The sequence below is a fragment of the Falco peregrinus genome, chromosome 2 (assembly GCF_023634155.1).
Source record: "Falco peregrinus isolate bFalPer1 chromosome 2, bFalPer1.pri, whole genome shotgun sequence".
Lineage (NCBI taxonomy): Eukaryota > Metazoa > Chordata > Aves > Falconiformes > Falconidae > Falco > Falco peregrinus.
In genome coordinates, this window is record NC_073722.1 from 98,893,596 (window position 1) to 98,916,294 (window position 22,699).

Genomic DNA, 22,699 nt, shown 5'->3' on the forward strand with positions numbered 1-22,699 from the left:
TATCTTAAAAATTTTAACTAATACCTCATGAAATTTACTGTAAATATCTTATTTTTTTTTTTACTTAAATGATAAAAAGTTTTTTAAGAGAAACAATAGAAAGCATTTATTATTGCAAAGCCAAAAGAATGTGAGCACAGTCTAGATGTATTACTTCCCCCCACCCCCCCAAATAATCTGATGCTTTACAAAGCTAAGGTAAGCCTAGGTGGAAAGGGGAATTCATTAGCGAGTGCTTGCCTTTTCTGCAGGGAAAGCTACGAGCACACAGCTCTGCTTCTGATGTGCTGCTCTTTCCTCCCAGGGAGATGCTCAGGGGAATAGCTCAGCTGAGAAGAATTCTTCTGTCATTTAAAGGATGAACTAGGAGGTAATTACTCATGCCACCGGGTCAGTTAGTATTGATGGGGGCTGCTTCAGGACTGTTATGTATGGATAAGTCCTTGGTGGTTGAGAATTGACTTAAATCCTGCAAGCTTTGTTGTGTGTGTTAGGTGCCCGTGTATTCGTATTATCTGAAGCAGATTTCTAGGAAAGCAGATTTCCAGGGCAGATTAAGTGGTGCTCTTTGATCCTATCATGGGTGGTTGGGTGTGGTAATTGTGGGATTTCCCTTGGAAATAGAGGGATTTGTACCTGCTGCCATACAGTTAAACAGAGCAGCTATGGATTGCTGCGTGTGTGCCTGCCCATCAGTGAGTGCTAAACCCATGAAGAAATTAAACCTAAACCAATAAAATCAGCTGTTAAAATCTTGAATGCACATAAATGCCTGGCAAGTTCCAGATGAGGGCCAGACAAAGGCTGTGCAGTGCTCATCATGCTATAATTAGTATTTCAGTGGGGTCTTTGTCCTCATTCACACTTTCTTCTTGACTTGGTGTATTACCTGGTTTTTCACATACAATTAGGTACCGAAACCTGCTGTGCCGGACGCAGCCGATTCTGCTGAGTGGGTAGTACTTAATACTGGAGAGCCGTGACTGGGGACTGCTGTTTTTCCACCGTTCATTTTGGATGCTGGGAGGAACATGCATAATTAAATGAAGTCGACCTCTGCCAGAGCTGCAAATGCTGTACTTCAGGCAGTTGCAGAAGAGCTGGGAAACTGGTGTGGAATCCTAATAAAACTGCGTGTGTGAGGTTGTTTTTTTTTTCCTCACAGTTTTTGTCCATCAGGCCGCAACACAGTATGCGATGTTTCTGTTTGGCAGCACTTGGCGTGGGAGTGCAGCGGGTCCACGAGGGGTTCGTGGCGTTGCCTCGTGGAGCAGTTCTGCGGGGACAGCTCATGCCGGTGTGCAGCTGGAGGGGCTCAGCTACAGGGCGGCAGACGCTGCCTTGTGAAGCCAGGAGCCTGCAGGGGGTATTCCAAATTAAAAGAAGCAGATTCGTAGTTCATTTTGTCAGTCATGTTTATTTTTCCCCAAATATACTTACCTTACTACTTAACAAGGCCATTAAGTCGGGTTCCTGGGATGCATATCTGTTAGCTGTGTGAGAGAGAGAGTGCTTTACAGCACAGGGAGGGGGCTGACTCTTTTGGCTTGATTTTCCTCCCCCATCCCTGTGCTGTGGCTGGTGCAACTGGTAGGGCACCATAAACTGGGGTGAGCCTCTGGGCTTGGATTGTTGGAGCACGGGTCTGGTGGCAGGGTGGTGGGTGCCAGCCTAGCATGGGGCACCTTCCTGCTCCCTTGCTGGTGCTGGGTGGCACTGGAGCAGTGCTCGGGGCATGACTGCTGGGTCTACATGTTTTTATCTGAGCTTAGTGTTTGGAAGGGTGAGTAGGTTGAGTTTCCATCACCTCTTCCCTCCGGACCCTGCTTGTTAATCTGCTCAGACTCATTCAAGTGTCTTGAAGCGTGTTGGACCATCGTTAGCTATGAGCGAACAGCTGCTGACCCAGTATTGACACAGGGATAAATTATTCAGTGTGTCTTATTTGGGAATTCAGAGGCTTCGTGATGAAACCTCCAAAACTGTATTATGTCTCTGACATTCTGAGGTTTCATTATTGTTTCTTCAATTATTCACTAAGCCTGCTTGTTCACCTCCTGGCACCCTGATGGAGTTGTAGACTGGTGGCAAGCAGCAGACAGTGCTTTCTGCTCTTTGTTCTCATGGCTTTTTCCTGGTATCTTGTGGAGGAAATTTTCCTGTTGCTTACTGTCTTTAACCCCTTGCCCAAAGTTACTCAAATTTTTATAATTCACATAAAGTGAAGAGGCCACAGCCACCCCTATAGTCTGGAGATTTCCTTAGCAAACTGTAATTATAACTTTCTCCTTCCCTAGAGGTACGTTTTCGTTTTTGCCATCGCTGCATTTGTCCTGCAAGAATGCTGCAGTGGAACAGCAACATACTGTTTTTCAGAAGATCTCCTGTGGGAATGCCAAAAGAGAGGCCAGTGGAAGAGGAAGCTGCAAGAAGCAGCTAACGAAGGATTTATCCTCAGGAGCATTGCTGAGGAGGTCTCTGCGGGTGGTGTGTGCCTTGCACTCGAGGACGCGCTTGGTTTCTTCCACCTTCCTGGTGGAAGCAGGAGCTGGTTGTGCGGGGGCCGTTACTGCGAGGTGTTTCATTGCTGAATGCCGAACGGATCCTCGGTGCAAAAAACCTCATGCTGTTGGTTTTGTAGGGACGCTTTGCTGTGTCTATTAGTTGGGGGAGAATTAACACTTGAGATCATTCCGCTGTTGAGCAGCCTCAGTAAACTGGGACTTGCCATTCTCTGGCCTGGCGTTGTCCCTGGGGGAGGGCAGTGCCTGGCTTTCTCCTGCGGCATTCCCGAGTCCGTGCCTCTGGGCATGCATGACCTCTCTTTGCTGGCCAAGTCCTGCCGTATGTGTGGAAGCTTTTCTGCCACCTGCCTGCATCAGAGTCCCGATGTAATGAACTCCTGCTAGCTGGAAGTAAACAGTGATGCATGAACGTTCCTCTTCGGTTTGGGTGTGTTTGTATCTGTGTCTGCACAATCTGCAGTTTCTGTACGGTCCTAGCATTATGAGCAACTATGAGAAGACGGTCCCTTCCTTCACCCTCTGCACCTTCTGGGCTTATCTCACTTGACCTATGTTTTGCTCCTCCCTCTGCCTGCCGTGAGGCCCCTCGTTCTGTGCAGAGCCCTTTTGTTACTAGAAAGAACTAAGCGTGCACTTGGTCCCTTCTCTCAGACACTTCCAGCCCGGCACCCTGTACTCCAGCCCGTCCCTGGCGCTGTGGCACATCTTGGGGGCCGGCTGACCGTGCTCGTTGCCGGCTGGGAGTGATGCGGTGCCATCGCAGAGAGGATGTGTGCAGGGCACACCTCGTGCCTTGAGCCCTGCAGGCAACCTCCTGTCTCCGCTGGGCAGAGCAGTCGTGAGACTCCCGTTACAGTTAAAATCATTAGTCTTCATTGTGTAGGGAGGTTTTCTGAAGGGTGTCACGCAGGTCGCTGGGGGATCTGCCTCCCGAAGAGGCTGTGATTGCAAGCCTTAAATAAGAGTCTGGTAACGCAAGAACTTGAGCGTGTGCTCTGAGGGATGGCGGCCTGGTCTGAACGGACCCATCCACTGATAATTTTCTCAGGAGGCCAGATCTAATCCTCCGGGAGCAGGAAAGCCCCAGCACTGTGAGAGGCACCAGCCTTGCCTGAGGCTGCAGCAGCGGCTGTTGTGAAGAGCTGGTTCCAGCTCTGCCTCTGCTGAGCATGTCCCAGCAAAGCGGTGCTAAGGTATGTGCTGTGCTCTGGTGTCTGGGACTTTTAGTGCACGCTGGCTAATTTTGGAAAAGAGAACCAACATTAATATTACAAACTCACCACCTGATGAAGGGGAAATGTTTCCTATGGATGTGCAGAGAAATATCTTCATTTCTCCTGGGGTTCCTTGGGTTGGAAAGTCTGAATAAGGGCTGGAGTCTCCATACCAAGGCACGCCAAATGCCTCAGAGTTTAGAATATTTTCTTCCAAGCCAGGACTTTACAGAAGTAATGGAGCTCATGGGATATGTGAGAAAGACCAGAACTTGTCTACACAGATGTAGCTTTTCCTTTCTTCGTCATCACTTGGATAACTTCAGCCAAACGAAGAACGGAGAGAACGTGTGGGGAAGGAGCAGTGTGCCCTTTACTCACCCTGGGCAGAGAGCGTGGGCATGGTTGTCATTAGAAAGTGTGCAGCCTCTGAACTTCAGGTTTGCTCTGCAATAAAATGTTCTCTCTGCCCATCCCAGTTATTTAAAGTACAGTTGTGACTTGAAGGTACAAGATGTTGGAATAAGGATTCCCAGGTGATGCTGCCTGGAGCAGCTTTCTGGCCATGGAAGAGAAGCCGGGAGAAGCTGTTTGCATCTGTCAGAGGAAACCTTGCTCCTGCACTTCGTTAATTTTGCTGATGCTTTTGGGTTTAAAGTAGACACACGTTCAAGAAGTGGGGATAACAAGGAATTGGGGAAGCAAGGCACTTTTGTGACACTGAAACAATCCAGTGAGTTAATAGCACAGTTGGAAATACAGCCAGTGCTCTTGCTGTTCTTTCCTGTAGGAACACATGCTGCTAACTGGTGTTTGTAATTTCAGGTGTTAATTTCTGTGATGAATAAAGGAAGGTAGTTTACATTGTTTTCTGGTAGTGCAGTGCAGGCAGTGTGCTGGTTTGTGTTCCCGGAGCCGTGCTGGCAGGGCAGGCTGCCCCGTCTCAGGGCCACAAGGCGGAGCGCTGGGATGGGCATCTGCTGCTGCTCCGTTGCGTCCCTTCTCTGAAGGCACAAGCGGAGCTGTCTGGTAGGTTATTCATTTCATGGCTGTTGTAAGCAGCAGTTTGAAACCTCTGAGGATCATGGTGAAAACTAACTCCTCAATGAGGCTAGTTCCCACTGTCTCATGTCAGTGCTGATGTGTGGGAGAAGGAGCAGTCCACAGTCTCTTAGCCATTCTGCCCTCGGTGTGGCTCCTGTATGAGGGATTTTACAGTGTATTAGGGCATGAAAACGGCTATTTTTGGACTTACCTGTTGCACCCCACTGAAGAATGAGACACCTATTCTGGAGTCGGTCCAAATAGTGTTCTAACAACAAAGCAGAGAAGTGGTAGGGCAAGTGAAATGAAGCAGATGTTTAGCAGCAAAATAATTTACAGTTGGCCAGTTCGATGGTACCTCTTGACCCTTTCAGGGCTGTTCAATAAAACCAGCAGTTTCCATAGCAACTACTATATTACTTGGTGCTTCAGAGATCTGTGATAAAGGAGGCGAGTCATTATAAGGAAACATGGTGTTGCTGTTTCTCCCCTTTGCATTAGAAGAGTAATGATCTGGCAAAACTCGCTAAATGTGACGCCCCTCCTGAAGAATTTTTCCCACGTTCACCTTGGCCAAAGAGATTTATATATTTAGTACTTTTGCAAATTTGATTTTTCCCCTTTCACCCATCATCAGCTTTGCCCTTCTTGGCAGGCAGCGCTGGCCGAGCGCAGTCGGGGCTGGGACAGGACGGGGGACTGTGAGCCCAGGGGCCGGAGCCAGTGTCTGCAGTAGATGTGTGCTGGGCTTCTCTGCCGCAGTCACTCCGGAGCACGAGGCACCTCTCTGGGGTTTGGGCCATCTGCATGGCACCTGGGCATGGGTACGTTGCATGTCACCGTTACCCTGCGCCTTTACTGCTGTGCATTTCATCTTAATTTTTTTTGTCTTCTATTTTGACAACTCTTGCAGATCGTACTGTTCTGATTCTTTTTCTTTTTCCTTCTTCGTTTGTCTCTGTTCTGAGATAGGGATGTAGCTGAAGGTCAGGGCAGTCTTTAGAAGGGACCCATGGAGGTGTACACTAGGGAAATGGTTTCAGGGCTTGTTTACCACAAAGCCCAGCATATTTCTGGAGTCACGTTCCAGCATGCTTGCACCTCTAGGAATATTTGCTTGTATGCAGAGCTGTTGTTTCAGTGGAATGTGTGTTGTATGTTAGGAAAACAGTCTGTTAAAATCCTGAAATGCCTGTTTAAAATACTGTAATGCACTAGTTCTTTTGACATTCAAATTGCTGTTTACGTTTGATGCTGATCAAAGTTTTATCTGACTTGCAGTAGTTGTGGAGGTTGTGAGTTGTGGTAAAGATAAGAGACCTGATTCTCTACACCTCCCCCTCCCCACCTTTTTATACAATCTTAGGACTGTGGTGGCTTTAGTGAAATCTCAGAGGATTTCTGCCGGATCTTTTCACTCTACTGTGACTGCTGCACCTAATATCCATCCACTTCTCTCTTAACAATCCTGAAGCAAATACTTCCAGGTGAAAATGAGGAGTGAACTTGCTGGATGACCCCAGAAGTCCCCTGTGCTCCTTCAGTGATTGTTTGGAGGGAGGACGGCTTGGTGGGAGGTCGGAAGGAGTCTGCTTAAGGCGCTTTGGGGACATCAGGGAACGCATGGTTTGTGGAAATGCTGAGCTGTCACCTCTCCTCATCTGATTCATCTTTCCAGATGGGATGCTTCAGGAAGATGACATTTGATTTCCCAGTGTTCATTTAAGCTACACAACTGTGGTGCTGAAACTGTAAGCTGATCACAACGTATGTAACTAGCAAGCTTAATTTTCTTACTAACTGACTTTGAACAGATCATCTTTTATGTGCCTGAGTTAAGTTTGTAAGATGACTGACAGATACCTGATTGCTCGGTGGTGTGGCCAGACTGGTGTGCAGTTGAGGGGGAGGCTGAGCTGCTGCTGGGTTGGTCTGTGCCGGTGGTTCGCTACCTTGAAATAATTTTGAGCGCTGTCCTTTTGTCACAAACAAAGGAAAACTAGAAAGCTGGGGAGATCCATTATGCTGCTTTTCCACAGCCCATCTAGTCAGTCTTCTGTTTTGTAACGCTTGGGTAAGGTTATACCACAGTGCCTTACCAAGTTTTAATCTACTCCCTATTGTTTCTATCTGTCTCACTGCCTGACCTGTGCTGTACGCTGTGCTATAATTCACCTGGGAGGTCTGCTCTGCCAGTCTGAATGTACTTTCACTAAGTTATGCTGGTGCCGTCACCTACGTGGAAGCAAAACACCACGATCCTGAACAAATCCATTGCTGGAAGTGATGCCTGGAGATAGGAGCTCGGTGCAGAAATGACCTGTGTTATGAAAAGTCCCTTCGAGTGCTCCAGAGAGGCCAGGCAGAGCTGAAGCTGTGCCGGGGCAGTGGCTGCCTTCCGGAGCATGGAACCGCGCCGCTCCGTGCGCCCATCGCCGTGGCTGGTGCAGCCTGCGCGCTCAGCAGGTAACAGCAACCACCGCGGCTGGCGGAGAAACAAGTCACACTGCGGGCAGGGCAGGCACCTGCCTGGCGGGGTTCCTGAGCAGGTGGTGGTAGTCGGGTCCCTAATTGACTTATCGCTCAGAAGTCATTATTTTCAAGAGTGCTTGATGGGCTCAGTATAATGAAGGCTTTTTTGGAGCCAAAGTTTCTGGTTTTGCTGAGAGCCTGTTAAGAGCTGCCCGTTGCTGAGCACAGCCTCCAGGGTCCTTTCTGCAGTGCCGCTTGGTGCCGTCTGGCTGTGTCACTTCCCCTGGCCAAAAGTTCTTTGCTTCTTTTCAAATTGAAATCAAAATACATGAAATTGACTTTGAGGTTGGGCTTGAATCTAGATGGAGCATGTGAGAAAGAGGGTAAGGGACACGTGGCTGATCTTCCTTTGAAAGGCAAATTCCCAGGGAACTTTGTCTCTGCTGTGGCTTGTGATTATTTCTGGTACTTGTTTTTCCTAATTTTCACCTGTTAAATAGCTTAGGTGTGACTTCAGGCATTAAACAAGCACAGACAGAATTGAATGTTATTCTCCGTGAGTTAAGGCAGATAGGCATTGTTTTATGGTTGTGCTTTTCCTCTTCCTAAGTTCATCGGTGGTAACTGAAATATATGGAAAATGTACTGTGCTGAGACTTGGCTGTTCCTGCAGAGCCTGTATCTCCCACTCTTTCTGTTCTGGAGAGATGGAACTTTTGCGTGCCCCAGCTGAGCTAACGAGTTGGACTTGCTGCCCAAATTCACTAATAACTGTTGTGCGTCTTCGTTCAGAGTTCAGGTACGCTCCATCAGAGTGACTCAGAAAGAGAAACAAGAATTCTCAGATACCAAGTTTGAGATTTAGAGAAAAGCCAAGGCTCTACTAGAAACATTTTTTTAAAAATAAATAAAAATGAAGCAACTGTATTCCCTGCCTGTGGCTTTTAATTGTCAGTGGAGTGAAAGTCTATCTACAGTATCAGCTGTATGGCCAGCATAAGATTTCTATGGAGGGATTACATTAAATGTGTGTTTTGTTTCCTTCGTCGGAAGTATTTGTTATTAAAATCAGTCCAGGTGAGTAGCTGTGGTTTTTGAAGGGACTTTAGTTACCCCTGCTATAATGCTGGAAAGGGAACAGAAAGAAATTCCGCTGTAACGGGAGCTTCTCTCTCTAGGATTTTCTTGATAGCTGAGAACAAAGTTGCTTTTCTTTTTATCATGGCTGAATCTTGCTAGACTAGCTAGTCTTTGCAATGACTTCAGTACTTTCCCTTCGTAATTACCAGTTTTTAGCCATCTGAAATCTAGCAAGGTTTGGTGCTCTGCATGGGTAAGTGCCTCTGTAAACGGGCAAAGTCCTGGAATACCTGGTGTGACTAAGCAGCCTGTACCCATGGAGGCCTCTGCTTTCCATCCTTTGTGGAATGGCCAGCCTTTACAGCTGTTAGACCTAAGCACGCTCGGGTTTGGAGATCACAGCTGCAATCACGAAGCAGGAGAAACCTGACAGAAAACAAAAATGTTTTATTAGTTGTTGGACTCAAATTTGGAGATGGTGCTTTCTGGCTCCAGATTGCTGCTGTGCGAGTTGCTGTCTCTGCCTTCCAGCTGTCTTTTTGGTGAATCTCATTGTATCTTGGTTTACTTCAGTGAGGACGAGTGGTTGCATTTCTAAAACAGCCCTAAATAGTTTTCAGAGTGGCAGCAATCGGACAGCAGCTGAGAACAGACTGATGTACTGTGGATAATAAATGCAAGACACGGAGGGATTTTATAGACAGAGAGTGAAGCCAAAAGGGTCCAGTCTTCTGGGCAGAGGAAGACTGCCTGGATTTGGAGAAATCCAAAAGTGTGGAGGTAGTTTTGAGAGACCGAACTGCCGGGACCCGCCTGGAGTGCAGCACGGGAGCCAGGGAGCAGTGGGAGTGGGGATGGGGTGGCAAAGCGGTTGACTGTTCTTGGTGAAGATGGTCTGTTGATGGCTTCCATCCAGGCAGCCTGAGGACTACCTCAGCAGTGACAGGGACTGTAATGAATTTGTCTCCTAGTAATTTAGGTACCATTGCATAGGAAACACTGGCCTGCAGGGTGTCTGGCATCTGCATGGTGTGAGAACGAAAGCAGGCTTTGCTGTCAGGCGCTTGCCAGCGTTTTCCCATCGGTGCCGCTCCAGTGTGTTGTCCTGTGGTTTGTGTGCTGCTGGAGCGGGCGCTGCGGGGGCCGGAGAGCTGGCTGCCCTGTGCTGCACCTTGCCTGCGTGTGTGCCAGTAACGTCTGCTGGGGCTGCTGGCCTGGGAAGGATGGAGTGATGCTGACAACAACCAAGCGTTAGTTATTCTTGTGTCCAGATGTCAGGATTTTGGCAATCTTCTGTAGTCTCGCTGCAAGGTGACAATTACAAATTGTTGCGCAGTGTTAGTTTAATCAGCGGTCGCGCGCTGGGGTAAGACCTGTTGTCTGAGCTGTGAATCCAGGTCGCCTGAAGTCGGGACTGTCTGGCTGCTCCGCAGGCGCTGTGCTAGATAATGTGGGTCTTTGAAATATCCCCTGCTGGGGTGGTGGTGAATGCCAAGCCTCATCACTGTGGGCTGACCAGATGCTTTAATGTCTCATTTCTGGATTTTGTGGGGGGTTTGCAGTGTGATCCACCTAAACTTGCACAGCCTGCCAACGTGCAAAATGGAGAAATGCTGGGGGGGTGGCGTGGGGGGAGTCATCTGAGCTGCTACTAAGATGAGTAATTCGAAGTGAGACAATGAAACTCTGTGCTGGAATGCTCAGGCCGAATAGCAAGAAGAGTTCTTGCGGTGGATGCCTTCCAGTTTAGGACATGATTTTTATTACTCCCTTTTTCCCTTTATACTGCTTTTTCATTTGTTTTTGCTTTTAAGGGTATAGGAACAAATAGCAGCATCTGTTTGTATATTCTTGAGCTCTGCAAAGGTTCTCAACACTTTCAGCATTGTTAGAATTGGGAGAGTTGCGTGCAGATGTACACTGGTAGTTAAATATCAAACCTTTATACAATTTAAATCACAGTACAGTGCTGAAACTAAATAAAGCACTTGGCAATACGGTGTTAAAAACAGTCCTGCCGCTGCCCTGAACTTCACCGAGAAGCAGCCTACAGGTGTCATCTAATCCATTTATTTTAAATTTAGTGTAGTACCGTATCTGTTAAATCTCTAGTAATATCTTACCAAGGTCAGTGTTACTTCTGAGCGGGGTGAAAGGTGGCTTATCTTTTCTTCTGTGATTTCTAAACCGAGTTGCTTAACCAGAAATTGGTCAAAATTTTGTTGCCGTGGACTTGTGGAGGAATTCCAGAAGATGCTGTACTTGCATCTGTGCCTGTCCACCTGAAACGCAGGAGGCTGGTTGTGCTTCTCCTGTGCCGCATTTGGGCATCAACAGGCTGGCTGCTGCCAGTCCGCAGCGCTTCCCCCAACGCACGGCGAGTTCTTGCTGTTAAATGAGGCTTCAGAGCTGTAGCTGATGAAGACAGCGAGACTGGCTGTTACCAGCCGCTGTTGTGCCAGGTGGGGGTGCCCCCTGAAGAGGGGGTCTAAGCTGTAGCTGCTCTTTCTAGAGTGAGCCCGGAATGGGCAAGAATGGAGCAACAGCAATAAGCTAAGTGAAAAGCTGGGCTGTTAGCTTCATCTAAGCAGAGACATGACTCTTTAGTACTGGTGATTCCATTTAATTCAGATGCAGAAGCAATCTATGCAGAGTCTCCCACTGGAGGTAGTGGAAGCACAATTAATAAGAATAATTAAATGCTCTTTGGCTAAAACAGGGCCATCCTGGGTTTCTGTGTCGGCTCAATGGGGCTTAGAGGAAATTTCCATTTCCAAGTAGCGTAGCTCCTGTAAGGGACACCTTGGAGATGGGTAGAAGATAAGGCAGCTATGCTGCAGCAGCAGCAGCAAGTCGGTCAGCTTCCTGCTCGTTCGGTAGGACGGCCGGTGGTAGTGGTTCGGGTGCCAGCTGAGCATGGGGACCGTGAGGAATTGTCACCTGGGGTGCAACCTCAGCTTGGTGAAAGCGGGAGTTCGGTTCATACGGACAGCAAGCAGTATTTATGCATGTGCTGCATGTGTTCTGAATTAAAGCGCATTCTTCCCTCTCCTCACATTCCTGAAATCCCACAGCAGAGATTTGTCCTGTAGTTTTCTCTAAAATTTGGCTCTGAAGCAGTTACAAGGGGAGAGGAAAGATTCAACCTGGTGCTTGGCCCCAGGAAGCTGTAGTGGCTGTTCCCACATTTTCCTCCTCCTCGTTCCTCACACATGGTGTGCTGGGTGGCGGGCAGCATAGCTGGTGGGGTGAGCTGGCCGGTGGGTGCTGGGTCCTGCACGGATCCAGGAGGCATTCGTTCTGCAGGCTTACAACAGGCCTATTAAATGCATCATAGATTATTCGTGCTATTTTTGGCATCATCTCCTGATCTGGCAAACCAAGGGAGCATTGTGGAAAAAGCCTTTTCTATGTGTTTGCCTTTCCTGCCCAGATAGCTGGTTGTCCAGGGTCTGAAGCTGACGTGAATATAAAGGTGTTTTGAATTTCCTCCCCTGTGTACAATGCGAGCCTTTGTCTAAGGCGGAGGCTTTTTTCCAAGTTTTCCATGTTTGTTTGACAGTAATTTTCTGCTCCAAGTTCTTCTGATGCCGTTCCAGTTTCGTTCTTCTGTCGCCATTATCCACTTACAAATCAGCCAGCAATTCGTTATGTAAATGAGTCTCCGAGCGTAAAGTTTGATGACAGAATTCTCGGACGCGCCCCAGCCAAGCGCCGTGGGCGCGGGAAGGCAGCAGTGTCGCTGTGCGATGGCCGAGGGACCACCTGCGGGGGGGATGCAGCTGGAGGGGCAGGAGCCCCCGGGCATCCCCTGACCCTCGGCAGATGGACATCCCGAAGCCGGGATAGCCTTTGTCGCTGTGTTCCTTGTGGGCAGCCAGGAGGGTCTCTGCTGGAGAGCTCGGAGAGGAGCAGCCGTGCACGTGCTGTCTGTGCGTAGAGCTCTTGAAAGGGTCACCCTGTTCAGGGAGAAGGTCGGGGCTCCCGCGGCGCTGCCTGCCCAGCTCAGCCGAGTGATGGGATGCTCTCAGAGGGCTCCTACGTGCCAGGTAATCTAGCTGTTGTAAAAAATTTATAAGCGATATACCCATCCTGCCCAGTAAAGACTATAATGCGGGCTACTGTTAGAAAAATGCATGTACCCTGGCAGTAAATCATATTCCAGAAACATGAGCTCATGCTTCAGACTTACGAGAGACCGTGGTAAGACAGGACTGAGCTCCTGCAGCTGCTGCTTCCCTCTAACTCTTGCAGACGTTGTCTATGAGACGTGCTAAGAATCTGAACAATTTATTGCCATGGATTCTACTGGCCAAAATGATGTGAGCCCAAAGAGGTGTACCAGACCCTGCTACAGATGCCAGTGCAGCATGAGTATTTGCCTAGGTCCCTGGTCTGAAAAATTGTATTAAATTTTGATACTTATCCAGTAAGAAAAACATTGACTTGTTCTGGGCTTCCTTTACTGGGCTTGTTTTTGTTTAGCAGAATCCTGGGAAACATAGAGGTCCCATTCATATTCGTATATGCTCTTTCTTTGTGGTGTATTTTTATCTTCATTGCATATTTTGTATTAATTATAAACCAATTACTATTGCTCTGCCTGAAAGTTCTTGCACATTGCTATTAAAAGGGTTAACAGAAATTTCAGAACCCTTCTTGATACAGGCCCTTTCAATGATGGCATTTACATTCTAATCCTGTTTCAGATTGCACATGAAAATCTAATATTTGGGGTCTAGACAGTTACCTAGATGGGATCTCAGATGATGAGGGTCAGAAAACTAACAAGCCTGTTCGTATTTGCGTTGCCTGGACACTGCAGCAGTCAGTCCAGTGGCAACTCCTGGCAGGACAGATAGAAATTCTCCTTGGGCATTAAATGGGCTGTAATAAACACAGATGAAAAATACTAACGTGTACAGAAACTACACCGGTCAATAAATTGAGCACAACAAATAGGACTCGTGCTTAGAATTGCAGAGAGGTATCACGCCTGGTTAGGCAGACGTGGGCTCTGCTGCAGCCCAGCCATCAGCCACCTCCGTGAAACTGGAGCGTCCAAGTAGGGAGGGCTTCCGTGCTCTTCATCTGTTCATACGAGTTTTGTAAAATTAAGTTAAGGGTAGAGAAAAGCACTGAAAACTATATTCCTGCCATGAAAACATGGCAGGTTCTGGAAAGCAGGGGGCAGAAAGGCAAATTGGAAAAAATGGGAGGGGGAGGGCAAAATCTGGGTGAAGCGGGAAGACGTGTTACCTTTTGGATGGGTCCTGTGCCGGGGATGATGCGACGTCGCATTGCTGCCATTCTGTACTTGGACTTGCAGCCTGTTAAGGGCCAGCTTTCTGCATGGCTTTAAAGCCTCAAGTGCCAAATATATTTTTCAAGTTGATTAATTAGAAGAACTTTTTTTTGCTTTCAGAATATGAACAGTGCTTTCAATGGTTTGATGGATAAAAAGGAAAGGAGATGTAGTGCCAGATTTCAGCTGAGACTTTTTTTTGCACAGTACCTTGTTCCTGGAAAGTATGATGCAGAGATTGGGAAAAAATGAAAAAGGTGGTTCCAGCTACATTGAGGATGCAAAGAGCCATGGGCTGGAAAACACCTGCTGTTCTTTTGTCTTGTCTTTAGCAAAGCATCATTCTCTTGTTGCTTTAATCTTCTTAAAAGGAATCACTAGGTTTTTCTTACCTGGGATCACTGGAAAATTCATGTAACTTCTACCATAGAGTGAGTATTTTTCTATCTTTGCATAATGTGATTAAAAATGTAAAGTTTTCTGAGCCGTGGGAAGACTGTCGGGACTGGAAAGCTGCTCCTTGTCTCATTCCTTCAGCTGCAGCTGCTGGCTCCTGTCCTTTCCTTTTCCTCTCCTCTTCCAAAGGGTGATTCTCACCGTTTCCTCTTTGTAGATTTTTTCCCCTTGATATGGTGTCTTCGTTCCAACGCTAAACTAACTTGTGAATGCCTCTTGGGGAGGAAATAGGTGATGTAAATGCTTCTTATTTATTTTGTTAAAGGTCTCCGTGGAACACAGTGTGTGGGGCGGGTTGTGTATATGCTGGAAACTGGAGGAGAAAGGAAGGAAGGGTTTTTTGCAGGAGAAAAACCAGCCAAAATCTTTCTTTCAGTTATGATTAATAGGTTTTTCTTTTGAGCTCTGAATGCTGTGTTTCTATTCAAATTAAGTGGTTTCCAGGGTGGGGGGGGAGTTCCAGGAATAGATGTAGGGAGGGGATAAAAACACATTCCAGAAAGGCCGCTGGAAATGTGCGGTACTGAATTGCATGCTGTTTGTGAATCTCATCCCTGCCTTGTTTGCTGCTGTCACCTGGAACCTGCTGCGCCTGCTCGGGGGTGAGGATGTTGCTGCTCGGGGCAGCGGTGGCCAGGCAGTGCAGAGGCCAGTGTCCCCCATGGCCGCGGTGCATCCCCGCTGGGCAGGGTCCTCCTGCACTGGAGGCACTGGGGTTCTTGGGCAGCGCTGCTTTGCGGGGTGCTCCGAGACCCGTGGCCAGACTTGGGTTTTTTCTTTCCTTTTTCCTTTTTTTTATCTTCCACTTTTTGTGATGTTGCACCTGCGGTGTGTGTTCTCCTGCTGGGAATGGACGTGCCCTTGGATTTCCGTATGAGAACTGGAAGCAGGGCAGAGGCTTCACCTCGTGTCGTTTAGCTCAGTTTTCCTCGCAGGGGCTGTTTTCCTTCCCGGGAGACATGAGAACTAGTTGTTGCTGTACCTATACCTGAGGAGTGTGTTACTTCTTGTCCTACAACCGTTGTGCGTATAGGACAGGTTGCGAGAGAGGATCGCACTGTGGGGTCCCTCCTAAACCTTGGGACTGGATGCTGTGATATTCCTGCCGGCTGTGGGAGGCCTGTCTGCATTGCCCGTAGCATCCGTCTCCCTCCTGCCTTTTCCTTGAAACCCTGTGGCGAAGTTGGGTTGGGGTTTCTGGGTTAGCTGACCTGCTGCAGTGGCAAGGAAGCTGCGTGTTCCCTGTTGGACCACCTGCCCTGGTAGCACGTTTCGAGGCGGGGGATGGCAGGCTGCTGCCTTCCTGCGAAGCGCGAGGTGTCGGGGATGCCTCCATTGCTGGCTGCTGCGTGTCCGTGCCCTCATCCTTGATAACGAATCAGGCAGGCACGTTTGTCCTGGACCAGCCTTGTGGGCTGGAAAGGTCCCCGTCAGAGACACGCTGCCTCAGACTGCCTCTGTCATCAGGTGGCAAAGAAAGTAGTTAAATGATAAATCGGGGGGAAAAAAGGACTTAAAAGTGTATGCCGTGATTTAGGTGACAGCTTGCTCACTGCTGGGAGAGCTCATGCTTGATGGCCACTGCTCGTTGTTAGATCTTTGTATTTTCTTTGATTTAAAGCTTCATGCTAGTAATCTAATTAACGTTGAATTGGGTTTCCAGTACAGTAGCTTGTTTGGTTCAATAAGAACACATTTATACTAAAGGTTAATGAAAAGAATTTTGCTTTCATCGAATTCATTAAAAGTGGTTCTACAATCAAGGCTTACTAATGGAAAAGAGATTAAATATTCATGTCTATAAATTTCTCATGTCATTTCTGATTTTACTTAATCTCTGCCTCCCTGGATTGGATTCCAAAAGTGTCCGAAAGCTCTAATGAAATACCAGTTTGGGTATTAATTGGAGATTTATCCTGTTTAAGTAAAAAGACTTCCACAGATGTATACTTAATGTGTCTTCAGGACAGGTTTCTATTACAGATGGAGAGAAATAGTGGTGAGGTCTTGTCCTTGAAAGCGGTATTAGGATCCCGTCTGAAGGACCAGTAGTATGTTCTTAAAGCACTTTTTAAGAAATACAAATAATGTTTTATCTTCTGTTCTGACAGCTTTATTTGTGCTGTCAAAGTAGCTTTGAATGAACCGAAAGTGCAGCAAGGTTTTTGTCAGAGTGGTACTAGCTGGACGTGAAGATAAAACCTGAACAATGGGCATCAAAGGTGCTTGAAGATTCAAAAGCTTTTTATAACATAATGTCCAGATGTATGGACTACAAATATACGCGAGTACTTTGAGTGAAGATGGGATTATAGTTTCTTTGATCTCTTACTCAGTAGCTCCTAAGTAAGTTCTGGGTGCCCTTTGAGCTGGGGCTTTGCCATTGCTTCATGTGTGAGCAAACATGTTTCTGCTTTTCTTGCGTTCTGTGTCGGTTCCTGGTATTCCCGTTCAGGGAGATGCGGGAGCTTTCTTTGGGAATGCTTTGCAGCTGCGTGCCGGTGTTGTTGCTGATGTGGAAATGGAAATACATGGTGACAAGAGATTTAAGTTACTTTGAAGGTGTTGTACATGCCTGTGAATGGTTTCCTTGGAAAGGAAAACACAAAGAAAAATGCTTTTCTAAACATGTTCAAAGTTACAAGTGTTTTGCCTCAATTGAAGAAGTGCATATATATATCTCTATGTGTGTGTGTGTATGGTGTACCCGACAGGTGGGACAGTGCTGAGTGGTGTCCACGTTAGGGGATGTGTGTGGAGAAAGAAGGTTTGGCTCCTGCCTGGATCTTTGCATTGTGTTTCATTGCACCTTGAGCTTTCAGTGCATTTTGGTCTCCCCTGGCACTGGGTGTTTATATTGGACTCATTGGCAAGAGCTGATGGGAAAGGAAGCAAGTTATTTGTGTGCTGTGGGAGCCGAGAGAGCAGCAGTGGAGGTCTTGAGAATGAGCATTTGATTATAAGTAATTAAGAATAAGTAATTGGCCAAGTCCCAGGGGAAAGCTTTGCCTTCATGGTAATTACCATCCCTGGTCTCCAGAACAGTTGAGGCCTTGCAAAAGTTGAGAAAGCCATCTCGCCCAAGGGATAGCGACTGGGTGGCAGTCACAAACCAGACTGTGGTGTTGGGAGTCTTTTGATGATAGCCAGTGTGACCGGAGCAGCCAGGGTGTGAGCGTGTAGCCCAGCACCCACCAACACAAGGTCACGGCTGGATTCCTGATTTGTGACTTGTACCAAGTCAGTAACTGGTGTCTCTTCTTCCCTTTGGCTTTGCAGGCATACTTCCGACAGGGTGTAGCCCTGCAGTATCTCGGACGTCATGCAGATGCACTGGCAGCGTTCGCGTCGGGACTGGCTCAGGATCCCAAGAGCCTTCAGCTTCTGGTTGGCATGGTCGAGGCCGCCATGAAATCTCCCATGCGAGGTAAGCACCAGGAGGTCCTCCTGAGGATGGTGACCTGCTGCTGAGATACTTAGGAGCAGTAGTTTCACTCCGTGGGTGACTCTGTCAGCATCTGACAGGGGGGAGAAGCTGGAGGCCTTGAAGGGAAAGATTTCAGGATTTGGCTTCCGTGCTGAGTCAACAGGTGCTGAGAAAGGACCCCAAAGTTGGAGCACAAACAAAAAACTATTCTCCTGATTCAGTGGAACTGCAGGGTGGTGATACCCAGCTCGAGAGGTGCTGGAGATGAATCAGACTGGTGTTGTGCAGCAGTTCCAATGAAGACCTTGCTCGTTTGTCTCTTGTCAGTTATCAGTGCAGACAGAGAGGTGTGCGCTGCTGAGGCCCTGGCTTTATTATTACTTGGAACAACTTCCCACACTGCTCTGGTGCTGGACCATCAGGAACAGGGAGTCTTAAGTGCTCCAGGCCAGTGTTTGCCCAGAAGAGCACGTCAGCAGCTTTTGCCTGGTACTAACATCTCTCAAAACACTGTTCCAGAAAGCAGAAAAGTCTACTCTGCTCATTCACTTATATTCAGAAACAGTGTTGAAATCACACAGACCTTGAAGCCATATTAGCTGTACAACATTTTGCCTCTTTCATAACGTCCCCATTTCCAGGATTTTCTGCTCTAGACGAAGGAGGTAGTCTCTGCTCTGTTTCTCTGTTGCTCTCCTTCTTTAGCAAGCTTTGTGTTGCGGTGTCCTAATGGCATTACCCGGGAGGGAACACAGCAGTTCTCATCCTCAGCAGATGCTGCTGGGGGCCCCAGGGCTTAGGGGCCAAGAAGCGCTGAAATGAAAAAATGTCCCTGTAGGTTTCATTTTTTACACTGTTTTTCTTCATCCTTTAAAATTAATTCATCTGGAAGTTTCTGTCCTATATAGCAGTTACCTTGTGAAGGTAATTTCATTTGATACCCAGAGGTGCTGTGGCTGCTGCTTAGAATGCAGGTGATACAGTATTTCTGTGTAAGCATCCCCAAGTCTGGCTGGCTGATCTGGCTGGCCTGTTGCACTGCGGCTGTGCACTTGTGCTGCTGCTCCCTGCTGTGCTTCTCAGTGTTGCTGCCTTCCAGTTGTTACCCTCCCACTGACCGCTTTGGCAGAGTTTAGATCAGCCTTGCTTATAAAGTACTAGTTTTAGTTTGAGAGTGTGTGTATGCTGTACCACTGTAATGACTATTCAGAGTCTGATGTTCTGGCCCCCTCCCCGGGTACTCTCTGTGGTGTAAAGCCAGTCCTTTGTGGCTTGATTCCACCAGGATAACAGATTGCTTGAAGCCATGATAGGCTGATGTGAGTGGTAGCTTCCAGGATACTTGCATTCAGAGAAAGAAGAGGAGCAACTGTGCAGGGAAGAAGGCTGTAAGTGTCATTGGCGCGCTACAGATCACTAAGCGCAGTCGGTGAGGGATTTGGGGAGCACGGGTCCACAGTAAGTAGAGGTGAAGATGAAACTCCCTTCTCCAATAACTGAATCACTGTTGCTGCATCTTTCACCCAGCTGTGGCTGTGTTTCTTGCCTTACCATTTGCAATTACACAAGAGCAGTAGTGAGCACCATGTCTGCCCTTCTGTTACCATGCTGGTTCTCCCTTTCGTACTGGACTTCAGGGTTGCCAGGAGTACTTCCCTTGTGTTTTCCTTTTTTGTCCTTTCTCATTGTCTGTACCCCTCTCTCCCTATGTTTGCCTGGATTGCCTGGCTGGGGTCGTAAGCCCCTTAGGACAAGAACTGAGTTCATACCTGCTCTTGCAGTGATAAACATAACTGGTGGCACGTTACAGCAACTATTTCTGTCCTCTTAGGTCTGCCTTTAATCCCAGGATCTACTCGGATGTCAGTAACAGGCGTCATGTTCACACTGGTTGCATCTTCAAAGAAGCATTGAAATCCTCTTTTGTTGTTCATATACTTGCTGATCGTAGAGAGGCAGAAGTGATGAAAATGGGGAACAAGTGGCTTTCTGAGGTTGCTGTGGTAGTGTTGATTTGGATGAGAACATCTAATCAAGAAATGACACTTGGTCAGGAGATTCTGGAGTCCTGTTATATTGATGTCATGACTGAAACACGTGGCCAAGATGTTTTATCATCTGAATGATGGAGGCAGTTAGACCAGTTATAAGTAGTCTGGCAGGTCCAGTGCTGTCATTCTGCAGGAGTACCTTCTCCTGCAGAATAAGGGGGAGCTTCTTGGCTGCAGTTTCCGTCACCTCTCTTGGAGTACATTGTGTGCTGTGGCGTCTGGACAGGCACAGATTCTGCAGTTTGTGCTGAAGAAGCAGAAACTGCAGTGCTCTTACACACTGCTGGCGGCCCATTTCCAGTTCCCTACAAAACCCTACACATGTTTTCTCTATTCCTTCTGCCATTAGGCCAGTTTTCAGAGCTCACTATGAGACTACTCAGCATGCTTGTGCTGTCTTCCTGAAGTGCTTTCTGCAAGGAAAACAGAAGCTTCCTAGTTGATCTGTCTTGATGTAGTAGGTATTAGATGGTGCATTTGAGCTCTGTAATAAATCTTGGTTTGATTTGGACACTCTGGTCCTTAACTCGCCTGTCATTTGGTTACCAGAGAAGGAAGATGAGTTGTGAAGGTGATGTCTAGATGTAAATAACTTCTGCTTTTGGCTTTGTGTCTCAGAGTCCCTGGAGCCCACCTATCAACAACTGCAGAAGATGAAGCTGGACAAGAGCCCCTTTGTTGTGGTGTCGGTGATTGGCCAGGAACTCCTGACTGCGGGCCACCATGGAGCCTCGGTGGTGGTGCTAGAGGCTGCCCTGAAGATCGGCACTTGCAGCCTAAAGCTGCGGGGATCAGTGTTCTCGGCACTGAGCAGTGCGTACTGGTCCCTCGGGAATACGGAGAAAAGCACTGGATACATGCAGCAGGACTTGGATGTAGCCAAGACTTTAGGTAAGGGTCCTCATTTCACTTGCTTGAGTGCTGGATTGGTTCAGATGGAACCAATTAATAGCTGTGTTAATGGTCAACATCCCTCCAGAACGCTCAGGTTTCTGTGGGATTTCATAAGCTGCTAACCCAAATCTGAAATTTCTGAAATGTGCAAACTGACAGGCTTGTGCAGCCCTGTTTACCTGTGTACCTGCAGGGGCAGATGATCAGTGTACGTGCCAAGGTTTTACAGGGTCCTGTAATTTTATGGTGTCGTGTGCGGGAACTGGTCTTATCCTCTGTGTAGACTTGGGCTCCAAACCTTAAACGAGTCTCAAATGAAGCAATCTGTTTTTTTCAAGAATTTGATGGAAAAAGGTTCTCAGTCTGAGTTTCTGAGGCAGTGGGCCAGGGAAGGAACAAATCGGGAGTGAGACAATGGATGAACAAGAGGGTCTAAAAATAAGCAGATTGGAAAACCCTTCTCGTGTTTCGTATACCTTGCACAACACTGAGATTTTCAGGGTTTTGGGGTGCGCTGGGAGAGGAGACAGAGTGTGAGGCAGTAAGGCATGACCTTGCAGAAGTGGAGAAGATAGTGACTGAGGGCTCTAGCTAGGAGAGTTCTCTGAAAGTATAGGGACTACGGTCTTGAAGACAGGAGTGGATGTGCTTTGTGTCTGAGCTGAGCTGTGCTGTGGAATTGCTTCCTGGAGAAAGCTCGCATGCTCTTTGCTTGTTTTAATCCTGGCCCATTGACTTTCACAAACAAATTGCTGATGTCAGCCAAGGAATAAACATGGGAGAATGGGAAATTGCCAAGTGTTAGGCCAAAGAAGTTAAAACAATTCTAAAAATAAGGTTGATGGCTATTGTAGAGGTTTCTGAAGTCCAGCAAAGAGGAGTTTTGGCTGTGTATTAAACATAAAGATGAGTTTGTGCTCATGCTGGTTCTCATACTGGAGCATTGCTTGTATAGTGTGTCCCAGTGCTTCTGCTGGATGCTTCCAGCAATGCCTTTGTTAGCTAACCTTTGTTTTGTTTGCATGTGACTCAGGTGACCAGACGGGAGAATGCCGAGCTCATGGAAATCTGGGCTCCGCATTCTTCTCCAAAGGAAATTACCGGGAGGCCCTTACTAACCACAGACATCAGCTGGTGCTCGCCATGAAACTCAAGGACAGAGAGGTAGGAAGCTTATTCAATGGACCGAATTGGGAGTCAGCACTGCATGGTTTTCTGGAGAGATGTGAACATGTCAAGAAGCCTTGTCTGTCTGCCCCATGTTATCCTGAGAGTTTGGAAGCGACGCGATTTCTTTTCCCAGCCGTTCACTTACTGTGTTAAGGAAATTGTTGGTACAGTAGATACAGTCTGTGAGTGCAAGTGGCAGGGTGCTTGGTTTGTCCTTTGGCCTCCCCCTGTCTCTAGTCCGTGTGGCTTTGGGCAAGTCATTCCGCCTCCCTTACCCTTTCCGTCTGTTCTGCCCGCAGCGCACAGGCTCTGGGGTCCGAGGGTGGGAGCTGCTGCTGAGCAGGTGTCGGTACAACACCTCTGCAGCTCAGCCCTGGCTGTCACCCGCTCTGCTGTACCCTGTGATGCAGGTGCTACCAGCTGGAGCTCTGTTAGGGTGCATCCTCTGTTGTGCCTTTTCTGGACAAGTAATGAGCTAGCTCCCTGTCCCCAGCGTTCACGTAAAATAAAGTAGGGAAAAGAAAAAGAATCCGTGCAAACCTGAAAATACAACATTGTGTAAAGTGTAGGGGTTGCTTGGACTAGATCTGATTTGGCTTGACCATTCACCATTCAGCTTTTGAGGAGTTATGCTGGGCTCCCCGCCAGTCCAGGGAAGCGTGCTGCATGGAACGAAGAGTCTGTCCCAAGAGGTTTCTACTGAAAGTTCACTGTGAGGACAGGATCATAATTTTAGTGCAAGTTACAGATGCAAAAGCTCTTCCTCCTGCCCCGCAGTGGATTCCCCTGTGCTGCTCATGGGAAGGCGGAGGGGTGGGTTGCACAGCAGGTGGAGTGGCTGGAGGCAGCAGGGCAGGTGTGACCTCATGTAAATACCAGTCTGGGGAGATCTGATGACTGGGGGAGATCAATTTCCCACTGATAAGTCATTGAAAAATCCATTTGAAGTAGCTAAGTGCTTTACTGAAGCGTTAATTTTATGAGTTAAATCCAAGTGAGCCTTGCAGAGGTGAATCTTTCCGTAGGTTGTGGAAGGACTGTGACTGGGCGAGGACCTGCTA

General features: G+C 47.7%; 1 protein-coding gene across 3 annotated transcripts in view; it reads left to right on the forward strand.

The window, feature by feature from the left end:
- The window catches only part of TTC28 (tetratricopeptide repeat domain 28), a 192,384-nt gene that overhangs the window by 95,501 nt on the left and 74,184 nt on the right, over positions 1–22,699 (forward strand). For all 3 annotated transcript variants that reach the window (XM_055794384.1, XM_055794383.1, XM_055794385.1), the window contains 3 exons: positions 17,376–17,523; positions 20,193–20,465; positions 21,502–21,632. In XM_055794384.1, the coding sequence (XP_055650359.1) occupies positions 17,376–17,523; positions 20,193–20,465; positions 21,502–21,632 (552 nt within the window). The remainder of the gene's footprint in view (positions 1–17,375; positions 17,524–20,192; positions 20,466–21,501; positions 21,633–22,699) is intronic.